The sequence below is a fragment of the Camelus bactrianus genome, chromosome 35 (assembly GCF_048773025.1).
Source record: "Camelus bactrianus isolate YW-2024 breed Bactrian camel chromosome 35, ASM4877302v1, whole genome shotgun sequence".
Classification (NCBI taxonomy): Eukaryota; Metazoa; Chordata; class Mammalia; order Artiodactyla; family Camelidae; genus Camelus; species Camelus bactrianus.
In genome coordinates, this window is record NC_133573.1 from 11,778,471 (window position 1) to 11,801,003 (window position 22,533).

At 37.7% G+C, this 22,533-nt stretch overlaps 1 protein-coding gene across 2 annotated transcripts in view; it reads right to left on the reverse strand.

The window, feature by feature from the left end:
* LOC105071880 (protein TOPAZ1-like) overlaps nt 1-20,345 on the reverse strand; it is a 54,397-nt gene extending 34,052 nt beyond the window's left edge. The window contains exons 1-6 of one of the 2 annotated variants that reach the window (XM_074358232.1): nt 20,048-20,345; nt 16,978-19,438; nt 11,436-11,497; nt 10,585-10,712; nt 3,132-3,205; nt 1,293-1,438 (exon numbers count right to left, since the gene is read on the reverse strand). In XM_074358232.1, coding sequence (XP_074214333.1) covers nt 1,293-1,438; nt 3,132-3,205; nt 10,585-10,712; nt 11,436-11,497; nt 16,978-19,438; nt 20,048-20,252 — 3,076 coding nt within the window. In that variant the 5' untranslated portion in view covers nt 20,253-20,345. Of the gene's footprint in view, nt 1-1,292; nt 1,439-3,131; nt 3,206-10,584; nt 10,713-11,435; nt 11,498-16,977; nt 19,439-19,903 lie in introns of both variants that reach the window. The other variant, XM_074358231.1, reaches the window with a different exon arrangement.
* Nucleotides 20,346-22,533: the final 2,188 nt, after the last annotated feature.

Here is a 22,533-nt window from a genome sequence, read left to right on the forward strand (position 1 = left end):
TATTTATTCAGTTAGTTTTTAATGGAGATACTGGGGATTGAACCCAGGACCTCACGCATGCTAAGCATGTGCTCTACCACTTGAGCTATACCCTCCCCCAGAAGATACTTTCTCAAAAGCCTTACTTACATGGCAGCAGTGAGGACTGTATTCAGATGATTGTCTCTAAGTTAAACAGACAAATATTGCACACAATAAACCTTTCTTAGGAAAAAAGAACTACTGACAAACCCAGGTGCTATGGACTAAACTGTGTCCCCCCCAAAATTCAGATGTTGAAGCCTTAACCCCCAATGTGACTGTATTTGGAGCCAGGGCCTTTTATGGAAGTAAAAAAATGGAGTTATAAAAATGAGGCCTTGATCTGATAGAATTAGTGTCCTTATAAGAGATACCGGAGAGCTATTTTTCTCTCCATGTGCGGGCACCAAGGAAAGGCCATATGAAGACTTAGTGAGAAGGCTGTCATCTGAAAGCCAGGACTGAGCCAGAAATTGAACCTACCAGAACCTTGATCTTGGAATTCTAACCTTCAGAACTGTATGAAATGACTATCTGCTGTTTAAACTACCCAGTCTGTGGTGTTTTGTTACAGCAGCCCAGAGAGACTGCTACACCAGGCATCATTATCCTTCAATGTTGGTCTTTTAAAATGAGAGTTAGGATATTTAAAATTTATTTTTCCTAAAGGTAAGACAAATGAAAATGCTTTTTTATCTTAAATGATTTCATTTTTCACTTTGGCAGCATCAGATATAATTTGGGACAAACTGAAGTTTCTGCTGCATAGCTGCGCGGTACTTTTCATTATGAAAGCTGTAAAGCTTTCTAAGACAAAACGTGATTCTCATGGGCTGGGTGCTACAGGACACAACACAAGGTGGCATGAGGTCAGTAATGTGAGGCACAAAAGAGCTAGGTGTGAGCCACACAAGCGAACTTTATTGTTTTTAAATTTATTCTTCAATCTAGCTTATTTTGTTCATAGCATTATGAATTATCAAAAAAAAACCTCACACAAATTCTAAAGTATACTCTAAATTTCTAAAACACTCAAATAAATATGAATATTTTAGGTATAAACTTACCTGTACTACCACTATCACATAAATATAGACATCTCAGAAGTTGTTCCATCAAAAGTACTAAACAAAGGTACACAAATCTTCTAATCTTAACATATCCTACATTTGTTTCAACTTTTTTCTTAACTTTTTGTTTTTGGTGGAAAAATCTCCTGTATCATTTCTGTATTTTCAAAAGCCAATAGCATTGTATTAAGAAACATGTACCATTCATCCAGGGCTTCAGCAGTGTGTCTTCTTGATGAGCACTTAGAGTCAAAGGCGGCACTGGCACTGAAAAGTACAGAGGTTTGGGGCCCAGTGCTGCTAAGTGACATTCATCAACCATAATCTCAATATTTTTAGAATCACCACTGTGTGAGCAGAAAAAACAAAAAAAATCAGAATTTATTCTAAAAATGTTAAAGTAATGAGAATCAAATAAGTAGAAATGCAACTTAATGACATGTATGTTCCACACACTGGGCTGCATACTACAGTCATATACTGTGATTCTTTAATGTTTTCAATAGGTTGTTCCTGCCTTCTTAACTAGAAAACCAGTACTTATTAAATGGCTGGGGTAGGGGTAAGAGTGGGGTGGGGGGGTTAAAATTAGAGCAAAGTGTTTTTGATCATGCCAGACAAAGAGTCTGAGAAGGAACTGGACTAGTGTCTGAATCCAGAAAAGATCATCCAACAATTCTGTTAACAGTGCAACAAAACAAGTAAGTGACAAGTATATATATTAAATGTATACATGCACTTAAGATCTTCCTTTGGGAACAAGGTATAAGAAACGTATTGTTCTAGAATGTTCATTTAAACAGCTTTGACTATATTCTAATATGTGAGATCCTACATAACCAATTAATCTGGATGTCACTTACCTAGAAAATAAGTAACTTAAGCAAGAGGGAAGGTGAAAAGTACCTTGAAGCTAATAGATATAAATGAATTTACTTTGTTGGAGAAGGACTTGTACCTTCATTCAGATACTAAAATATTTTATCTTAAAAACAATTCTAATAAGATTTTTCAGCTGGGGTTCCTTGGGCCAGGGGAAAGTAAAAATAGTAAGAAGAGGAGCCAATGCTTTTAACAGTTGAAACTTAGCATTGATGGAATTTAAAATTTTTGACTGGAAGATGAAACCTGGGGTGATGGAGTGACTTGCCCCACATCACACTCCAATGTCATTATGGCAGAGCCATGGTGATGCCAAAACTCTGCAGGCTGCAACTATTTTGTCTGTAAGCAAAATATTTTTGATAGGAAAAGAAGAAGTTAACCTTACTACCTTTGCTTTTTCTTTAAGATCTCCAAATGGTCATGAATCATACTGAGCTTCATGACAATCTAATTCTTATCTAGGCTTCTCCTTAACATAATGCTATGTAACATAATGAGCACGTAGCAGGATTAGCTAGTGACTTTGGTGAAACACAGACTGATGGACCCCATTTGCAGAGTTTCTGATTCAGTAGGTCAGGGGTGGGACCAAATAATTTCTGACAAGTTCCTACATGATGCTGGTACTCCAAGGATCACACTTTGAAAAACACCGTCTTAGCATAAAGGGACTTACATGTATTTGTCACCTGACTTGACTGTGCCTTGCTTCAACAGCAAAACGGGGGTACAGAATGGATCAAATGATCTCCAAGTTATCCTCTGAATCTAAATTTCGTACCTATATACGTTCTAGTGAGTGCATTGTAACTGTCAGTACGAATCACTGCAGACATGGAAGATACCTGCAAACTGCACTGTTCATTTAATTTCAGCTATTCTTACCTTCAGAAAAGTCACATACACATCTCTCTTCTTTTATCACTATTCCTTTCTCAAAAAATATTTTAATGGCTCAAAATACCTAATTAGTGACAACTTTAAGGTAACTTACAATATCCCTGACATCTGGATACACCTGACACATTAGTTAAATAATATCCATGTACTGTTTATGGCATAGTAGCCCAAGCATATACAGCAGAGAACGAAAAATATGCCTCAAGAAATAAATTACATGACTGACTCTTTTAACATCATATAATTAAAAATTACATTACAGACCTTTTGCAAACTTCATAAGTATTTTCTTTTTCGTCTTGAATGGTCACCTTGCCTGAAAATCTACACTGTGAAGAGATTACAGTTAAAAAGTATAAGTGAGTATCTTTGCATTCATTATTAGGCTATGAGGCTTATCAGATCAGAATGTATTAGACGTTAATTCAACAATTAGCTTATGGCCAACCCAGAAAACAATTCAACTCTACATCACTTAAAATAGTCAATACTGATTTAAAAATTTCCACTGTTGAGAAAAATTAATACAAATAAATATATTTTCCCAGCTTTTGATATCATCCTTAATTATGCAAGCTACCATTTCAAATTATTATAGACAATTAAAGTTATATTTCTTTTCATTCAGAAAAAAGGCTTTGAGTGACTTTTATTTTTAGGTGGTATTTATGAACATAAATATATTTCTCATTAGAAATGTTTTTATGTATTTAAAACATCATTGTATTAAAATACAATTAGTGTTTTGGGAATTGTGATTTTCTAATTATAAGAAAGTCATACAAGCTCAATACTAGACTTTTGAAAAAACAGGCACCAAGAAAACAAACCCCTACCCTAAATCACACATCATTTGGGCAGCTAGAGATACCCACTTATATCTTACTTTATACCTTTTCAATCTTTTTTAAAGTACATAATCATATTTCACAGTAATGGTTTATACTATACATACTATCACAATGTTTAGGAAGAACACTACAAAAATCAACTGAGAAACACAAAACATTAACAAATAGAAAGATATATCATGTTCTCGGATAAGAATATTAAAAGGTAAAAGAGTTAACTCCCCCCAAATTAATTTGTAGATTTTAAAAACTACCTTATAGTGTGAATTTAAAGCTCTCTTAGAAGACTTTAAGAATAGCCAAAAATATTTTGATTTATAATACATCTTAATATCTTTTAAAGCAGGCCTTGTTTTTATTTTAAAAATAATTGACAGTATGTAATTGGCACAGGCCATGAGCAATTAATGAAACAAAGGAGAAGAAAAGGAATCATTCCATACTTAAAAATGGAAAATATTAGAAATGGCATTTGAAATTTGTGAGGAAATGATGCAATAAATAGTAGCAGAACAACAGGCTAGTTGATTGTATAGAAAATAAGCTTGGTACCAATTTACCATATTACAAACAACTTTAGGCTCATTAAACATTTAAATGTAAGAAATACTGGTCAAAAATAAAATAGAGATGAGTATTTATATAATCTGGAGGGTGGAGAAAGCCTATACTTGACACCAAAGGCAGAAACTGTGAGTTATGATATCAACACATTTAAAGTTTTTTTTTTCCCCTGTACATTTTTGATTTTGTTTGTTTTTTGGGATGAGGTAATTAGGTTCATTTATTTCATTTTATTTTTAATGGAGGTACCGGGGATTGAACCTGGGACCACATACATGCTAAGCATGCACTCTACCACTGAGTTATACCCTCCCCCCCTCAACAGGTTTGAATACAAACATTTAAAACATTTCCATATACTAAGAGAATACAAAGTACACAAAACCCATCTGTCAAAACAGAAAGGTTATATTGCTTCTATATTCTTTCTCCCAAGATAAAATCTAGATTTATACTGCTAAAAATTTAAACATAGTAAGTAAGACCAAAAAGATATGGTCTTATTTTTTTAAATCCTAAAACGGGGAAGGTTTTTCTAAATATGACTCATAACTCAAAAATCATAATAATAAAACTGATACATTTGACTAAATAAAAATAAAAAGCTCCTTCAAAATAAAAAGTTCCTAAACCAAGTCAAACATAAATGAAAAACAGGAAAAAGTATGGCAACATAAAACAAAGAACAAATATCTTTAATATGCGAAAAGTTCTTACAAATTAAAAAAAAAAAAATCCCAGAAGAAAAATGGCCAAAGGACATAAAAAAGTTCACAGAAGAAAATGTAAATGGCTTTTACACATGCTAAAAGATGCTTAACTAGACTCATAAAACAAAAGCAAATTAAAATTAAAAGTCATTTGTAAAAATGTACAGATGGACAAAAATTAAAAAATTCTAATACTGAGTTGTGAGTGTGTGGGGGAGAGAAGTGTCATTTTCATACGATGTTGCTGGGAATATAAATCAAAGCAATCTCTATGTAGGACAATCTGAAAATTCTACTTCTAAGAATTAATCCAAAAATGCTTGCACATTTGCAAAATGCCTTATGCTCAAGGATGCATAATGCAACAATATTAAAATAGCAAAAAATGGGAACAAACCAAGTGTCCATCAATAGTGGAACTTGTTGAATAGAGTACAGCCATACAACAGATAATTACATAATTATAAAAAGCAAAACATCATTACATACATGGAAAGGAAACATTCTCTATTATCTATTAAATTAAAAAAAGATAAAAAATGGTATGCTATCATTTCTATAAAATTAAAAATACATAGTAGGTCCACTTTGAGAAATGGCAAATAAGTGTATCTTATTGGACTAATCTTTCTGCAGTAACAACTATAAACCTGAGATAAAATATTAAAAAAAATCTGTCTGAAAACACTGGAGAGATATGAAAAGGAGGCAGAATCAGAAGGGAAGTCTACACTTGGAAAGAGAGGATGACATGGGGTAACAGTCCTGTTTATCTGGCTTTATTCTTGAAGGCAGGCCTTAGTTGGAACCACTTGGGAAGGCCAAATATTTGCCCTACTGACACAAAGAACCAGAAGACAAAATTTAGGGCAAAGTCAGAAATTAGGAAATGAGGTTGGGAATCCTGGAAAGGAAAGAGTCTAAGGCAGGAAGCCCCCAAAACTGCTTTCAACTTGGTCCAAGTCTCTAAAACTGACCCTTGAACTACACCTTTGTAAGGCAGACTCCAAACAACTCAGCTAACACTAAAATAACACAGTAAACGTTTCTACTGCCTGCTACCACAGGGTAGTAACCTGGAGGCTGAGTCCACCCAAGTTAAAACCTAAGCAAGCAATTACCAGTTAGCCCAGCAATGGCAGACCTAGGCATTTATTTCAAAATAGCAAAATTATAGACACGGAAAACATATTAATGATTGCTAAGGTTATGGCTGTTGGGGTAGGGAGGGAGGTGAGACTAAGGGGCAGCATAAAGAATATCTCTGTAGTAACAGAATAATTATCTTGATGGCAACAGTGGCTACAAAAATCTGCACTTGATAAAATACACAGAACTACACTCACTCACTGTACTAATATCAGTAACTAATGCTTCTGATATTGTGCTTTAAGATGTGATCATGGGGGGAAAGTACTTTTGCAACTTCCTGTGAATTTGTAATTGTTTCAAAACAAATATTAAAAAGTATACTAGCATTTTAACCATCTGGGGCTGAAAACTAGAATCATTAAGCAATTACTACCATGGCAAACCTAAAAATTGTTATACATGGATTCTGGGTATAACTGATATACAAGAGAAAGAAAAACAAGGTCTTTGGAAAAGACAAATAAGGAAACATTTCTAAAAATTTACAGAAAACCATACATAAAAGCAGAAAAGGGGTAGGCTAGGCTATGTCCTTCCTGTAAGTCAATCTATTTGCCCTCTAAATTTCCTAAAATGTTTTAGGTGAGAGATGGATAAAAGTTTGTTGATTCCCAAATTTAGGGGACAGATATCAAAGACAAGTATCGCTGTCAGGGTCATGTATTTTCTGGAGTTGGTACTCTGAAGCTTACCATGGGATCAGAAGGATAAAGGTATCATTCCCCTTCCCTTAAACAAATCCAGGAAGTAGTACCAGACTAGAAAGCAGCTAAATGATTTTGTGGATTATTTTCAAAAGAGCTAATATTGAAAACAGTCTACATCTTTAAAATATTTAGTGTTAGAAACTCAGTGTGTTCTGGAAAACGTCTCCTAAAATCTGTCCTTGCAGAATTGAATGGATTAAGTCCTCTCTTCAGCTTTAAGAAGAACAGAGCATAAACTGTTTACTTTTTTAATGCTTTAGAGCAAGGGTTGGCAAGCTATGGCTTGCAGACTGCCTGTTTTTGTAAATAAAGATTTATTTGAACACAGCAATTCACATTGTTTACATCCCATCTATGGCTTCTTTCTTTTTACAATAGCAGAGTTGAGTGGCTGCGACAGCAACCACATGGCCCACAAAGCCAGACAAGTATTTACTGTCTAGTCTTTTAAAGAAAAGGTTTGTTGACCTCTGCTACAGAGTCAAGGAACTCTGCTGTGTGACCATGGACAAGATTCTGATTCTAAGTCTCCGTTTTTCCGTCTGTAAAGAGAAATAACAGTACACACCTCATGTGCAGTAAAGAATTAATTTAGTAAGTCTGGGTTGTCTATATGCTGTACAGTAAAGGCTTGCCCCTTGATCTGCTCCTCAGAGGTAACTTCTAAGCCCTTGGAATATGCTGCCTGGTAAGCGTATCTTTGTTAACCTGGGGGTCTGGGGTCACACCAGATAGTGTACACTAACAGTGTAATTTATGATAGGGGCCTTGAGCCTCTCCAGAGAGTCTATGCTAACAACGTAATTTATGATGGGGAACTTGAGCCACATGGTAACAGGTCAACCTCTGGAGGGACTGGAGACTGAATGATTAAGGTCAGTCATGCAGGTGGTCAGCCATGCCTAAGTGGCCAATAGAAGCCCTGCCCAGGGTTCAGTCAAGCCCCACTGGCTGGCAATATTCTGTGTTGCCATATGTCATTCCTGGGAGAAGCAAGCAGTGTCCACATGACTCTACTGGGAGAGAACAACCAGAAGCTTGCACCCAATTTCTCCAGTGCTCTGTCCTATGTGACTCTATCTTTTGCTGATTTTAAACTGTCTTCTTTCACTGTGATAAATTGTAACCTTGAGTATAACACCTTTGCTAATCTCTGTGAGTTCTTCTAGCAAATTATGGAAACTGAGGGTGGTCTTGGGAACCCCTGAGCAGCACTTCCAGATATTACAGATAAGTGCTAAGTCTCCAGCAGTGGCTGGCTGCCATTTAATAAAGCTTCAATACATACTGGCTGTTATCATCAAACCATTGAGATTCTTATTCATGCTACAGGACACTTCCGGCACTTCAGGACTCCCTTCAAATTCACATTCAATATCCATTCAACAATCACTTGTGCTATTACTCTGTATCAGCCACACTGCTCTTGGTGCTAAAGATTCATTTGTAAGCAAAATGGACAAAAATCCTTGCCTTCATAAAGTTTCATTCTAGCAGGAGGAGACAAACATAAATAAGCAAATATATATAGAATGTCAGACTGTGTTAAGTACCAGAAAGGGAAATATGAAATGTTGGGAGAAGGGAGAACACTGCAATTTTAGGTTGGCTGGCCAGAGGAAATCTCCCTGAGAAGATGAAATTTGAGCAAAGAAGTGAAAGAAACAAGAAAGTTAGCTGTATCATTTTTTAGGAGATAAAATGGCAAAGGCAAAGGCCCCAAAGCGGGAGAGGGCCTGCTGTGTTCCAAGAGCAGCAAGGAGGCTAATGCGGTCAGAGCGAAATGGGTAAGGAGAGGAGTAGAAGAGGTCAGAGAGGTAACAAGGTGGGGAAGGGTAAAGGGAATAGATACAGCGCCACACAGGTCACAGAAAGGACTGTGGCTTTGAATCAGAGTATTAAAACCCATTGGAGAGTTTGAAGCAGAAGGCTGACATGACCTAATTTATGCTGTGCTGAGAATAAACTACAAGCGGGCAATATTAGAAGCAGATCTGTTAGGAGGCTGCTGCAGTAATTCAGGCAGGAGATTGTATCAAGCTGAGACTGTGTGGTGTGGGCAGGACTGATGGAAAGTGGACAATTTCTAGACATCGTCTGAAAGTAAAGCCTGCAGGATTTCCTTATAGTCTGGATATGGAGTGAGAGAAAAAGAAAGTAAGGAAATCCAAGATTTTGAGCCTAAGTAATTTATAGAGCTGCCATCAATAGAAAAGGGGGAAATTACAGGAAGGGCTGGTTTGTGCTAGGGAAGGGGGTATAAAACAGTTCAGTTTTGACCGTATTAAATGTGAGATGCCTAGTTGGACAACCAAGGGGAAAAATCAGGTAGGCAACCAGTCACAAAGGTCTGCAGTTCAGAGAAGAAGTTCAAGCTCGAGATACCAACTTGAGAGTCTTAGCACATAGGTGGCATTGAATGCAATGAGGTTGGATGAGACCATGTAAGGAGCAACTCTAGACAGGAAAAAAGAACAGATGCAGTCTTGGCCCTGGGTCACTCCAACATGTAGAGATGAGGGACATCATGAGAGGCCAGCAAATCCAACTGGGAAGTTGCAGACAGACAGAAAACCAGGCACGTATGTTTATCCTGGAAGTCATGTGAAAAAAGTTTTGATGTTAATACTGGTGACAGATTGAGTCAGACTGAGACTGAACTATGGCCATTAGATTCAGCAACAAGGAGGTCACTGGAGAGTTTAAGAAGGGTAGTTTTGATGGAGGTGAAGACAAATATCTTTGAAACTGGAGGAGAGAAACTGGAGCTGGTGGGTTTAGACAAGCCTTTGGAGAAACAGGATGACAGCTGAAAAGGAAAATGGGACCATGAAAGGGTTTTTTTTTTTTGTTTTTACCTGAAGTTGGGAGAAAAGCATGCTTATGTTGAAGAGAATGATCTAGTAATGAAAGGAGAATTACTGGAGTACTATTTTGAGAGAGAAGAGGTGGATTCTAGCACACAGGTGAAGAGAACAGCCTTGGCCTGTTCATCCACTGCAGAAGTGAAGCTGGAGTTCTGGGGACAGATGCAGAGGGGTGGGCTAATGTACTGGCAGGAACTTAGGAAGTTCTTTTCCAATTATTTCAATTTTCTTGATGAAGTAGGAACCTAGGCTGTTAGCTGTGAGGATGAATGAGGAGGAATAAAGACAAAGAAGAAAGTATGGAATAGTTGCCTAGGAGTCAAATTCTTCAAAAGGTTAATACACATTATCTGGCAGATAACTGACACCCCAAGTTTTCCCCATCTCATACACCAATGGTGCATTCCAACATCGGCTTAGGTTTAGCTCCAATTCCTATGCCTCCTATATCTGTGGTCACGTAACTGACATTTGCATTCACAGCACTCATGTACTATGACATTCTAAATCTCAATCAAGATCAGATGATATTCAGTAAATGTGTTTAATGAGGCAGGAAAATACCTAACAATTTAGAAAGATTTACATAGGTTTGAGAGGAACTGCAGGATACTTAAAAGCTAAATGTATAATTAAACAGTACACCCCATTTTCTCAGACAAGTCAAACTCTTAACACTGTGCCAATGCAAAGCAGCCAGCAATATATCCCATGGTCAGAATGCTGTGATTCTTTTCCTCAATAAAAAGAAGTTATAGTTGTCATCTGACAACAGTGTTACCATAAACTTCTATACTTACCACTACTTGGATCAAGAAGAAAAAAAAAAAAACAAAACCCAAAAGACTCTCTCGTACCTTTTCATACAAATCTGAGCTTTTTGTGTGTTCACTGAAGTCCCCCAGTTTTTCATCTTCAGAGGTCTCATTAGTAACTTCTTCTAAGGAAATGTCTGCATCTTTGGAATCATGTTTTAGCTCATCTGCTGAAAAGAATATTCAACTGCAGAAACTTTAAATGACAAAATAACCAAGTCATTTAAAGATTGTTCTAAAAATGAGTTAGAATTCAGAGACTCTTTTAAAGTCCAATGTGACAAATATGAAGTAGAGTTTTCAGCAAATTATACATTTATTCCTCCCTCTCTATCAAAATAACTCCATTATATGGTATAAAAAGAATTGGCAGTAAGACAAAATTGAGACATATCAAGATAAATTTAAGACTCTTTCTTGGTCATGTCCAGCTATTTCCAATATATTTTAAAAACTTGATAGTTGAAGTAAAATTAACTTTCAAATTAAGTTATTTCCTGTAAAGATCCAGTTACCTGAACTTATGATTAGCTGTTAATTATAAAAATTTTAAAAAGGACTCAGACTTAAAATGTGGTAAAGCTTAAATATATATTTCAATTTCAAAATAAGATTACAAAAATTGCTAAGGCCAGTTATCTATCTTTTATACTATCTGTATAACTAAAGATACTAATAAACAACTTATTTATTAAATAACCAACTAGACAATTTCTCAAAATCTGATCTGACAACTAGGCAATTAAAACTGAGGAAAAGTGACAAACTGTAAAACATGCTTAACAGACTCTAAAATGAAAATCTTCCTATTTTAATGAATTCATTTTGACTAGGCCTCAATAGAGATACATAAATAGCTCAATATTGCACATTGTGCAAATGTCGAATTCTACCTGCTGACAAGGAAGCACAGCTCTCTGACTTCATCAACCCAGGATCCAGGACAGGAGGTTCTCTGTTACAAAGCAAACAGAGCTTAAACATTAGAACACACTCCAGCAGAACCATCCACACCTCTTAAACACTACTGGCTGTAGCAGCTGGTGAACATGAGCTCAAGTCCTCCAAGGCGGGAGTCTGTCCTGGGACAGCACACCACCGAGATGCTTCATCTGGCTCTTTAATCACTTGTGCCACAACTGTATGGAGCACTGCTGTCTGAACTCTTACTCAGAGAGGACTGATGACTGCATGTGCCAAGCATCTAAATTTAAAGTATTACACCAATGTAATATGTTTCCACTTCTACTCTCAAGCGTGTGCATGTATGTATTGCTGCCAATGGAAAAAGAAGATGGTTGGAAAGCAGTTTGAGTCTGTTTCTGCAGTCTCTGAAGACAACATAAGGTCTGAAGGTTATGGTCATGGAGATCAGAGTTAGACCAAGCTGGGTTCAAATACTGTTCTGCCACTTACTGTGTCAACTGTGGCACAGTTATTTAACTTCTTTGAGTTTAACCATATCTGTAAAATGAGAATGCCACCTACCCATGAGGTTATTGTGAGGATTAAATGAGATAAAATGTTCTCAAAGCCAATGGCACAGGCTCAACAAATGAAAACTACATCTACAGGAGTCCCTCAAAAACAAATGGCCAAACACTGTTCATTTTTAAAAACTCAAGACAAAAATGTATAAAAGTACACTGAATAAAATATAATAAATGTCCATAATCTCACCATTTATTCACTTAATAAGTGGGTTTTATTAAACCTGTCCTACAACTGCTCATTGGTTCAGGATTACTTCCTAGCCAAGAAAGAAGAAAACAAAACATTTTATATATACTGTTTTTTGAGGTCTTTGGAAAACATGAAGTATTTTTTTCCCTCAACATAAACCCTAGAAACAATGAGAAGGTGTTGGAGGAGGCACCTGAGAGGACATAACTGCCAGCTGACCTGTGAGCTGGATCCAAGCAATCTGGGGCCCCTCGTCCCCTCCCCCATCCTGGGGATGTGTGTTCTGCTTGTATTCCCCATGCTAGAAGCTGCCCAAGGACACAGCCTTGATAGTAAGGTGTTGTTGGGACCATCTGGATCGTATACATGGCTGAACCCACTCAAGGCTTCAATGCAAACTTCTGAGATTTCAGGGGACTGGAATGGAGATCTACTCATCTTGCAGCTTCCCAAGACAAGCTGCATGTGTAAGTTCCCTTGCTTATTAAACCTGTCACCTACCAATCTGGAATGGTTTGCCTCTTTCTTCAGACTCCACCTGCCCTCTGTGTGTGTGCGTGCGTGTGTGTGTATAGAGGGTGGTGAGGAAGTGGGGGCAGTTTCAGATTACATTTAGAAGTCCCTGAGGTTGCAAATTATCACAAGTATACAGTTTAAAGAATGGGAAAATAAAAACACAAACAAGACACATATATACACAAATTTCCTCCCCCAATTCCTACCTCTTGACTCATGTCTACTTGAGTATCTCCATTTCAGTATTTCAAAGGTCTCTCCAACTGAACACGTCTAAATTTGCCCTTATGACCGATATCCCACCACGATCCTGCCTCTTTTCATCAGAGAATTGTAATGACCTGCTGTGAAATAAGAGAAACCAGATATAATCCTTAACTCCTATCTCTGACCTTGCCCCCATCTGATTGACCAATCTTCACTTTCTAAACCTCTCTCAAATCCACTTCCACTTCTGGCTGAAGTCACCATGTCCTTTTGGTCTAATTATTACAATAGCTCCCTGCCAATTTATTCTCCACACCAGACTATAATGATTTTTAAAATGCAAATCTTATCAAATTCTTTACTTAAAAAGTCCTTCAATGAATCTCTATATGCTCTCAGGATAAAGTTCACATCCACCATGAATTCTAGTTTATCCAGGATGATCCATTCATGCCTGTTATTCTGGCATAGTGATTATTAATAGCTCATTTCCCTTCTAAATGTTTTGTGATTCCGAAGATCAGTACTAGGGTTATCCTATTTACAAAGCTCTGCACAACTGACCTTTCTGCATATTTGGTAGCTTCATTTCTCGCCACCTGACCACTAAAGAATGGGGTGTTATTTCTGACTCTTGGCTGTTACATGTTCTTCCCTGGGGACCTTCCTATAGGCTATTCCTTCCCCTCACTTTTCTACTCTGAACTTGTCTTCACCTATTGGCTAGTTCCTACTCATTCTTTAGTGTTCATCTTAAACATCACTCAGACCAGGAGGCCTTTAACATCCTGCACTTCTCTTACCATATTTTATGTATTCGCTTAATCATCTGCCTTCCTTGCTAGACTAAAAGCTCTGTGAGAACACGGTTCCTGTGTGTTGAGTTGTTCTCCATACATTAAGCATCTAACATCCTCCTGGTCAGACTCTATGGAGACCCAAATGAAGATACCCCTGCCTAGGAACTCGTAGTATTGGAAGAGATGCATTTAAAGAAGACATAACATACAGAGATGTGTGCCAAGAGAACTACTGGAACAAACCCCTAGAATAACAACTCAGGTGTGACTTAAAGGACAACTGAATGAAGAGAAAGGAACTTTCAGATAAAGAAACATGCAAAAGGATTCAAATGCATGACATATTGTGGAAACAGTGAGCTGCCTTCTCTGCTTATCTTTTATTAACCTCTCACCTCACTTTCCTCCCCACCAACACCATAACTGCCTAAGAAAAAATGGATGCAGAACCACTAAAGAGCTATACAAAGTCATGCCAAGCAATTTAGACTCTACCCTCAGGTGGCTGAAAGCCACTGGAGCACTGTAAGCAGTCACTGGCAGATCAATTTCTATTTCAAAATATTACTATGGAGGAGGATATACTGCTAGAGTTCAAGAAGATTAACAAGGAGCTAACTGCAATAACCCAGAAGGAATATGAATAAGTTGGTAGCAGTGAGAACTGAGAGGAAGGAAAAACCAGGAGAGATATTAAGGTAATAGCAGGAATAGGATAAGTGACAATAAATAGAGAAGAACTGAGGGGTGTTTCTGCAGTTTCTAATTATCCTGAATGTTACATTCATAAACAGGTACAGATTCAGACACACAGGAGGTTATTCTTCAAAAAAAAAAAAAAAGAAGACATAAATAGGTACAGCAAGTGTACTGCTCTAATTTCAAAGTATTGTGATAGTATTTTTAATATTGCTGGTATAGTTTGTAAGGGTGAGAAACATTTTACTATGAATAACTAAGTTACAAAGAAGGTAAAATTGCACATCACTTTTGTTAGAAGTAATTTTTGTTTTGAATTTGAAAGACACAAGACACAAAAAATTTAAATTCACCTAAGAAAAATATAAACAAAACTGCAATCCCCATAAATATTTTACAGTTTTGCATTACTGGAGTATAAAGTTACAGTTCTGCCTTGATGGAGCAGAAAGGGAAAAAACAGGCAGAAGGAGGAAAGGAGAGAAACAGACTTGGGTGAGGCTACAGAACACAGGGACACAAAAGAGAAAATCTGAGCAAAAAGGAGAGGAGAGTAAGACAAGCTTCTGGAGAATGACACAGATTACAGCAAGTTTATTCTCTACCAGAGCATTTTTCAAGGGGTTGATGAAATCTAATGGGTTGCAACCAGGATTTTTTAATAAAATAGAATAAAATACAAAATATGATAATGCACCACTTACAGTAAGGAAAAATATTGTTTTTATAAATCTATTATTGTTCATAAATACATAGATTCAGCAATTCCTTCAGTTTCACCTCAGGCCCTTCTCCCCTCAGTTAAGTGTAAATAAAATTAAATGTTTTTACTAAAAAATGGCATAATCCAATTTTTCTAAGATTATATCCCCATATATGCATAGACAGGTGTCTGGAATAATGCATACAAATTGTGAGTAATTAACTGGTTATTTTGAGTGGTGAGATTTCCTCCCTTTTAGACTTTTAATATAGTGAACATGTATCATTTTTATAAAATCAGCCATTATTCTAAGAAAAAAAAGAATAAAAAACAAACTTCATGCCCAGTTCACTTTTGTCTCTATCTTTGGCTGTAGCTCATTGTCAACATCTTGTTAGTTAACAGAGATGTTTGCTCTTGAATGAGGGGTTTGCTCTAATTTCCCTTTGTATTCCTCAAAGGAAGCACAGAGTAACAAGAGTTACAAGCACTTTTAATAACTATCCTTTATTGACTTCTTACTATTCATCCAGTGCCACACCAAAACCTTTCCCATCCATTCACTGATTTAATCCTCACAACCCTAAGGCAAGTACTTTCCCTTTTCACAGATAAGGTAAAATAATTTACCTAAAAGGTCACACAGCTACTAGGGCAAGAAGATTCAAAAACCTAGGTCAGATTATAAAGGTTACATTCTTACCCACTAATTTTAAAGTAAGACAGGCTTGGGTTCAAATCTAGATTCTGCTACTAGTAGTGTGACCCTGGACAAGTGACAACTTGTCATCTTCATTTTTTTCCACCTTCAAAATAGGCAGATTATCATCCTTCCTCATTACACTATTTTAAAAAATAACAGATAAAGCTCTTGGTCTTTCCTTTGGGGTAAGTTATAAGTTCTTGTAACCCCAAGAACATCAGGAAGAATACAGTATCACAAAAGTTAACTAAAATGTATAAATACCAGAGAAATTTAAGTCATGTACCATTGAATCTTAGTGGAAAGTGTTTTCATGTTTCCTTTTGAGTCTGTTCGCAACATTGTTTCCAACATTCAAGTATTGTGATGTACAAATATAAATCAGAGCTTGAAGAACTACAAAAATCTAGTAAAATAGGGCATAATATTAAATAAAATTTGGGGCAACTAGGTAGATCAAGTTCCAATAACACAAAGGTTTATTACTTGGTTCAATTTAGTTGCCTCAAGCAAACTCATTCTCTTTAGGGCTAAATCATCATTTAAAATCATCACCTTAAAAATAAAACCATGAAAAAATGTTAGACTTTTTCCCTCTGAAAATTAGTTTAACTTTTTATTCTACTTTCAAGTCCTAATTCAAATAAACTTTTCCAAGGCTTCTCTGTCCCCTGAAAAATGAGTTTTTTTTACCTAGCAAGGAAAATGGGTTAAAATACACAGTACTGTTCTTAATAAGTAACTTGGCTGAAATAAGTCTATCTGCATATTGATAATAATTTAAAAACATATGAAAGTATATTTAATTGACTTTTGAAAGAAGCAATGTAAGTAATTGAAAAGGTCACTTTATTCATCACCATTTAAAATTCTGAACAGCTAATCTGCTCCATCGTAACTGCAAGGATATATATAATTGTTTTATTTCAATCCTAAGTTTTAGCATAATGACATTTCCAGGTCCCAGCAATAATATACTGTGTTACATTTAATAAATAACTAGGTTAAAAAAAATAACAGAACTTCAATGATCACTGAATAAACTAGTGACACCTAAGAGCAGAAAGTGTTTTTGAAACCCCCAACAATAATCTCCACCAAAAGGTACACATGAACACACATACCTCAAGTCATCGCTTGGTTCTTTTTTTCCCGGAAGCTCCACGTGCTTGGAGTCTGCTGACTGGTGCTCTTCAGCAACCTTGGGCTCCTGGCTTATCGTGGGAACCTCTGAAGTAAATGAGAGCTCCCCCTCATTGGAGACTCCAAAGAGGTCCGGGTCATCTTCAATTAGATCAATTAAGAGGACATCATCTTCATATGCTTTAAGAATATCTGGAAACCCAACTTTAATTTCTGAGAAGTTCTTTGTCATTTTTCTACCACTAACTTCAGAGGAAACTGATTTGAATGTTCCTTGTTCACTGGAGCCGAAGGCAGGACTTTTCTCTATATACCCAGGATCACAAAAAGAAGTATAATTGTCAACTGGGAGAGAAATAGCTTCCTTATTAGAAACAATATTGCCTGGTTTAGAGATGTGGTTAGATGGTTTATTATTATTACCTTGCGTTAAAAAGCTTGGAGAAATACAGGAATCCTTACTGCCGTGTGAGTTGGAACAGCTTTGCATTGGGATTACACTACTTCGTACGCTCAAAGCCTGACGTCTTGAAGTTACTGTGGTGACATTTTCTTCAGTCCTATTCTGCCTTACCTCTGCTCCAGAAAAATTGTCAAGTTCTAGGGGATTATATACTTCTCTCTCCGATGACTTGGCATTTATTTCTTTTCTTTTTTCTGTTTTATTCTTAAGCAAAGGAATTTTAAAATTAGTCAGCCACCCTGTGTTCAATATCTTAACGAAGTCTGGAACCACAAGTGTCTGCTTAGCAATACATGCTTTTCGATGAATAATTTCGTCTGTGAAGTTATTTGCTTCCTGGCCATCCTGGGAAGCCACTGCCAAAGTAGGCTTTGTTAAATTCCCTCTATCTTTTTTTTTACTTCCTGTCAAGTTTTGAGTCACGTTAGTTAACTGGACATCTTCAGTAGGATTAGAAACTACTTCTGACCCACTTCTGCTCGGTTCCTCTGACTGCATTTTTTTATCATAATTGTTTATAAATTCCTTCATAACCATTAAAATAGGTTCTACTGTAGAGACTGAAGATAAACAATTTAAATCAGAATCCAATTTTTCTCTACTTGAAGATTCACTGTTTGTTTCTGTTATGGAACTTTGCAGCATTAACTTGGAGTCAGTTAAGTGAGTTTGATTTGTTTGGTGTTTAAGAAAATCATCTTGCCTAAAACCTTCCTGAGACCCAGGAAGAAAGTTAAAATTTGACTGTGGCAAGGAAGCCTTTTTCCAACACCAGGCAGATGTTCTAGCACAGGAATAACAAGGCCAAGTTCTTTTGCCAGTCATTGGTATTGTTCTGTGACAGCTTAACTTAGATACTTCACCTTCATTCTTCAAGTCTTCCCTCGAGGATCTTCTTTCAATAGGGTAGCGATCGCTAGGTGATTCCATTATTGAGCTTTTCATCGACTTAGAATACTCTTTTGGATCTATGCCTTTACACCCTAAGGACTCTGAAGCATTCGTTTCTTCTTTCAAAAGTGGCTCAAGGGTTTTCTGGAACATAGCATTTACGTGATGTTCAGGACTTGTTTTTTTCCCTTCTATTTCTGGAAGACTTAACAAATGATCCGTTGCTGACAGTGTATCATGGTTTACTTTTCTCAAAACTTTTAAAGGACTTTTTTTAGCCTCTAAAGTCTCTGCTTCTTTACCTTCAGGACCTGTTTGGCTTTCTGGTAACACCAGCTCAGACTTGTTATACACATTAGAGAACTTCATCTCAATAACCATTTCTTCTTCTTTTTCAGATACCTTCATCCTTTTTCTGAGTTTTCTCCCAACATTTCTCTCCTCTACTGAGTTTTTATTTTTTTCACTTAGGAGGCAGGAAAGCAAGCCATTATTTTTACTTTGGTATAAGTCATTTTCTTCAAGCAATAACTTATTAACTCCCATTAAGTTTTCTTCAGTTTGTAAAAGCTGCGGAATAGTTGTGTCACTCTTAACTGCAAGACTCCTAGGACTTTCTTTCTTTAACTTTGAGGTATTTTCTGATACATGTATACATCCAACATCAGGTTTAGGTGCAAGGTTATTTTCATCATTGCAACCCTTGGAATGGGGGAAACAACTGCAATCAGGTAATTTTAAAATGGGATTATTTTCTACTCCAGGTGACAAGCTGTTACAAGAATATTTCGGAGTATTCTTGTACAGTTCACTTTGAAATTCAACCGTAATATTTTGTGGAGACTTATTTTTGGTTATTTTGAGAGGTGGGCTTTCTAAGCTTTTAAGTTTTTTAATTCGAATTCTTCTTTTAATACCTTCTACCAAACCTTCCTTACCCAAAGGCTGCAAGAAAGCCATACTTTGAAACTCACTGCATTCCACTGTTTGGAAAGGTTCCAAACTGGTTAATGATTCCTTTCTTACTAGGTCAATCCCTGGCTGTAGAGCATCACTTGAGGCTTCAGTAAGTTTTCTTTTTTCCTTGGCTGATCAAAACAACAAAACATACCACAAAAGATTTTATATTGAGGAAAAAAAGCAGTATCACTTATAATAAAAAATACTGTGAAGACACCCTTTTTTTTTAATTTCCCCAAATAGCTTTATGGAAACATTTATTTGTTTTTAAATCAAAGGTTTAATGTCTATTAAAGAACTACATACAAATCTGTATAAGTTCTAAGGCAGCTAAATAACCTCTAGTATTATCATCATATCACACTAGTCAAAGTGGATCACTAAGAGGAACTCCCCTTACAGAACTTCTGACCAAGGGATCTTAACGGGGTAAACACATTTTAAGGGAATCCCTGTTTTTCCCCCCTTCTCCTGGTCAACCGTGTGTATCAGTAAAGCCCACTCAGATTCAAGGGAAACACTAGAGGTAAAACATGGATGGAGAGGAAGGGGTGCAAAGGCTAGTAAGGGGTGACCCCTCAGTGCTGTCTTACTCTGTCTTCCGGATTGCAACGGGAGCTCCGCCTCCTTCGCTGCTTCTAAGCCCTGCTGGTCCGACTGGTCTGAAGGGCCCGCTTGGCCTCCCGGCCCCTCCACTCGACGCCTTGCCGAGGCCTTCCCAGCCCTGGACGCCTCACCCGACTGGTCACTGTTCACCTCTTTTCTCCCAGACGCCCGGGCCACCATCCTCCTCTTTTGCTTGCTCTCGTCACGCGCCCCGGCCTCAGGGCTGCCGCCTCCCGCTTCGCCTGGCCCTGGACGCCGGCCTCGCTTCCTCGAGCCTCGCGTGTAGCCTCCACGTCCCAGGGCCGTCCTGCGGCCGGAGGGTGGTGGCCGCCACATCTGCCCGGGCAGCAGGTCTGCTCGCCGAGGCCCGCTGCTCCCGCCCGCAGGAGCCCGCGCCCCGCGCAAAGGCTGCTCCCGCCGACAAGCACCTGAAGCCCTCAGTCCCGCCCGCGCGCAGCCCGCCACCTAGGCCCTGGGACCGGAGGCGGAAGTGGGCCTGCGTGGCACGGCCCGGGCAGGCGCAGGGAGGGGCCCAACGGCAGAAAGACAGTGAGCCTCTGCGGCCTGCGCCTCTGTGGCTTCGCTGCACCGCGGTGGAGGGGCTACCCCCGCCCGGTGGCCTTCCACTGGGCCGAAACCTCCGGAAATATTCAGGAGCCGCGTTACCTCCTGCCTCTGGAGGCCTGGCTGCCCCCACACACCAAGTGGCTTCTAACTACACCGCAGATCTTCTGGGATCACTTTCTATCTGCCTTCCCGACATCCTAAAGGTACTTCAAGCTCTAGTTGTTCAGAACTGACCTTACCTTTACTCAGGGGCTTGCCCCTCCTGTGTTGATGGATGCACTACCACCTATCCAGTTGTGTAAGCCAGAAACCTAGAAACCATCAGGGGATACGCTTCTTTCCACTTCACTCCCCACATCCACATCCATTAGATTGCTTGATTCAGTTTTCTGTGTTCATTGGCCACTCACTTTGACTCTGGCTCTCAGATTCTGACTGATCTCCTGCTTCAGCCTCCTAAATTTTATTGATGCCTCCATCCTTGTGCTATTCCAGTCAGCTTCTACCTGCTGCCAGGCCTTGCCCCTCCAATGAAAGGGTATCCTGGCATTTCCCAACTTGACCCTTCATGAACCTCCTTTGCTCAAAGACTGAAACTGAATTGAAAGTCCAAATTCTTTAGTGTGGTATTTCTGATATGGCCCCTGAATATTTAATTTTGTCTATAGGGTAAAAGTTGTGGTTGGTGGAAATTTATCACCCTTCTGTATTACCTGATTCTGATTCCATGGGAGCTATTTTACAACTATGTAAGTTGCAAATCAGTGGTAGCAATGCAAAATAATGGTCTATCGACTAGACTACAGTTTTCTTGTAGGTGTCTTTTTACTCATTTTACTAACTATTGCCTGGTCTAGCACTGTAATTGGCTTTAGATGCCTTCAGTAAATACTGGTTGAATAAATGAAATTAGTCATAAGGAGATTTTAAAATCCTCTTCATTTTAATGAAGATGGAAATTACAATATAACATTAGATTCTTTGTGTTACTGTTAATATTTAAATGTTTCCCCTTATGATTAGCCAAAAAAAGACATGTTCTATTTTTAACTTGTGCTTCATTGCATATTATTAAGGTTCAAAGTATTTCATGTATTATTATGGTTGTTTCTTTTGTGAATTTGTTTTCCTGTCCTTTGCCCATTTGGGGGTTTTGCTATTTCTTTCTATGGATTTGTAGATTCTCTGTATTATTATATTATTATCTTCCTCGTTATGTATATATTACTGGTACTTTCTTCTATTGGTAGCTTGTCTTTTAATTCTGTCTACAATATCTTTTGTTAAATAAAGTATTTGGATTTTTATGTGTTCAATCTGTCAGTGTTTTCTTTTCTACACTTGGTTTTAATAAGAACCTCTGTTCTGTGAGAAGAGAGATCTGGGGGAAGGAGGCCCCCTTCCTGAGAACAGGTATTTTGTGGCTCATAAAGAGATCCTTAAGTAGGATGCTGATAAATCTTCCCACATATTTAAATTTGGAGGTCCAAATTCTCATACGCACACTATAGGTACATTATAGTATGTCAAGATAAATATTTTTTTTATGTTTCTATACATTTTTCTTCATCATTGGCTGACATTAGCATTCACCACTTGCTTTTGTAATTCCCTAAATTTTTCAGATGGTTAAATAATTTCTATGTATATCAGTAAGAAATTCTTCAGAGGTAACCCCTTGAGGGTGTGCATAGTCTGTCAAATTCCCTCTGATCCTTCAACTTCTAATCTAACCAAACTAATCACAATTTACAAAAGAAAATTGCCTATTTTTTAGGATCCCAGGTCCAGATTTCGTGACCATACTCCAGTAGGACTGGGGTCCTTCACTGGCCTGGGGTCTAGTATGGATTTTTTTTTTACTGAAGTGCAGTCAGTTACAATGTGCCAGTTTCTAGTGTACAGCACAATGTCCCAGTCATGCATATATATACACACACATATACTCGTTTAATATTTTTTCATTAAAGTTATTATACGATATTGAATATGGTTCCCTGCTATACGGAAGAAATTTGTTTAGTATGGGTTGTTGTCATTCTTTTTTTTT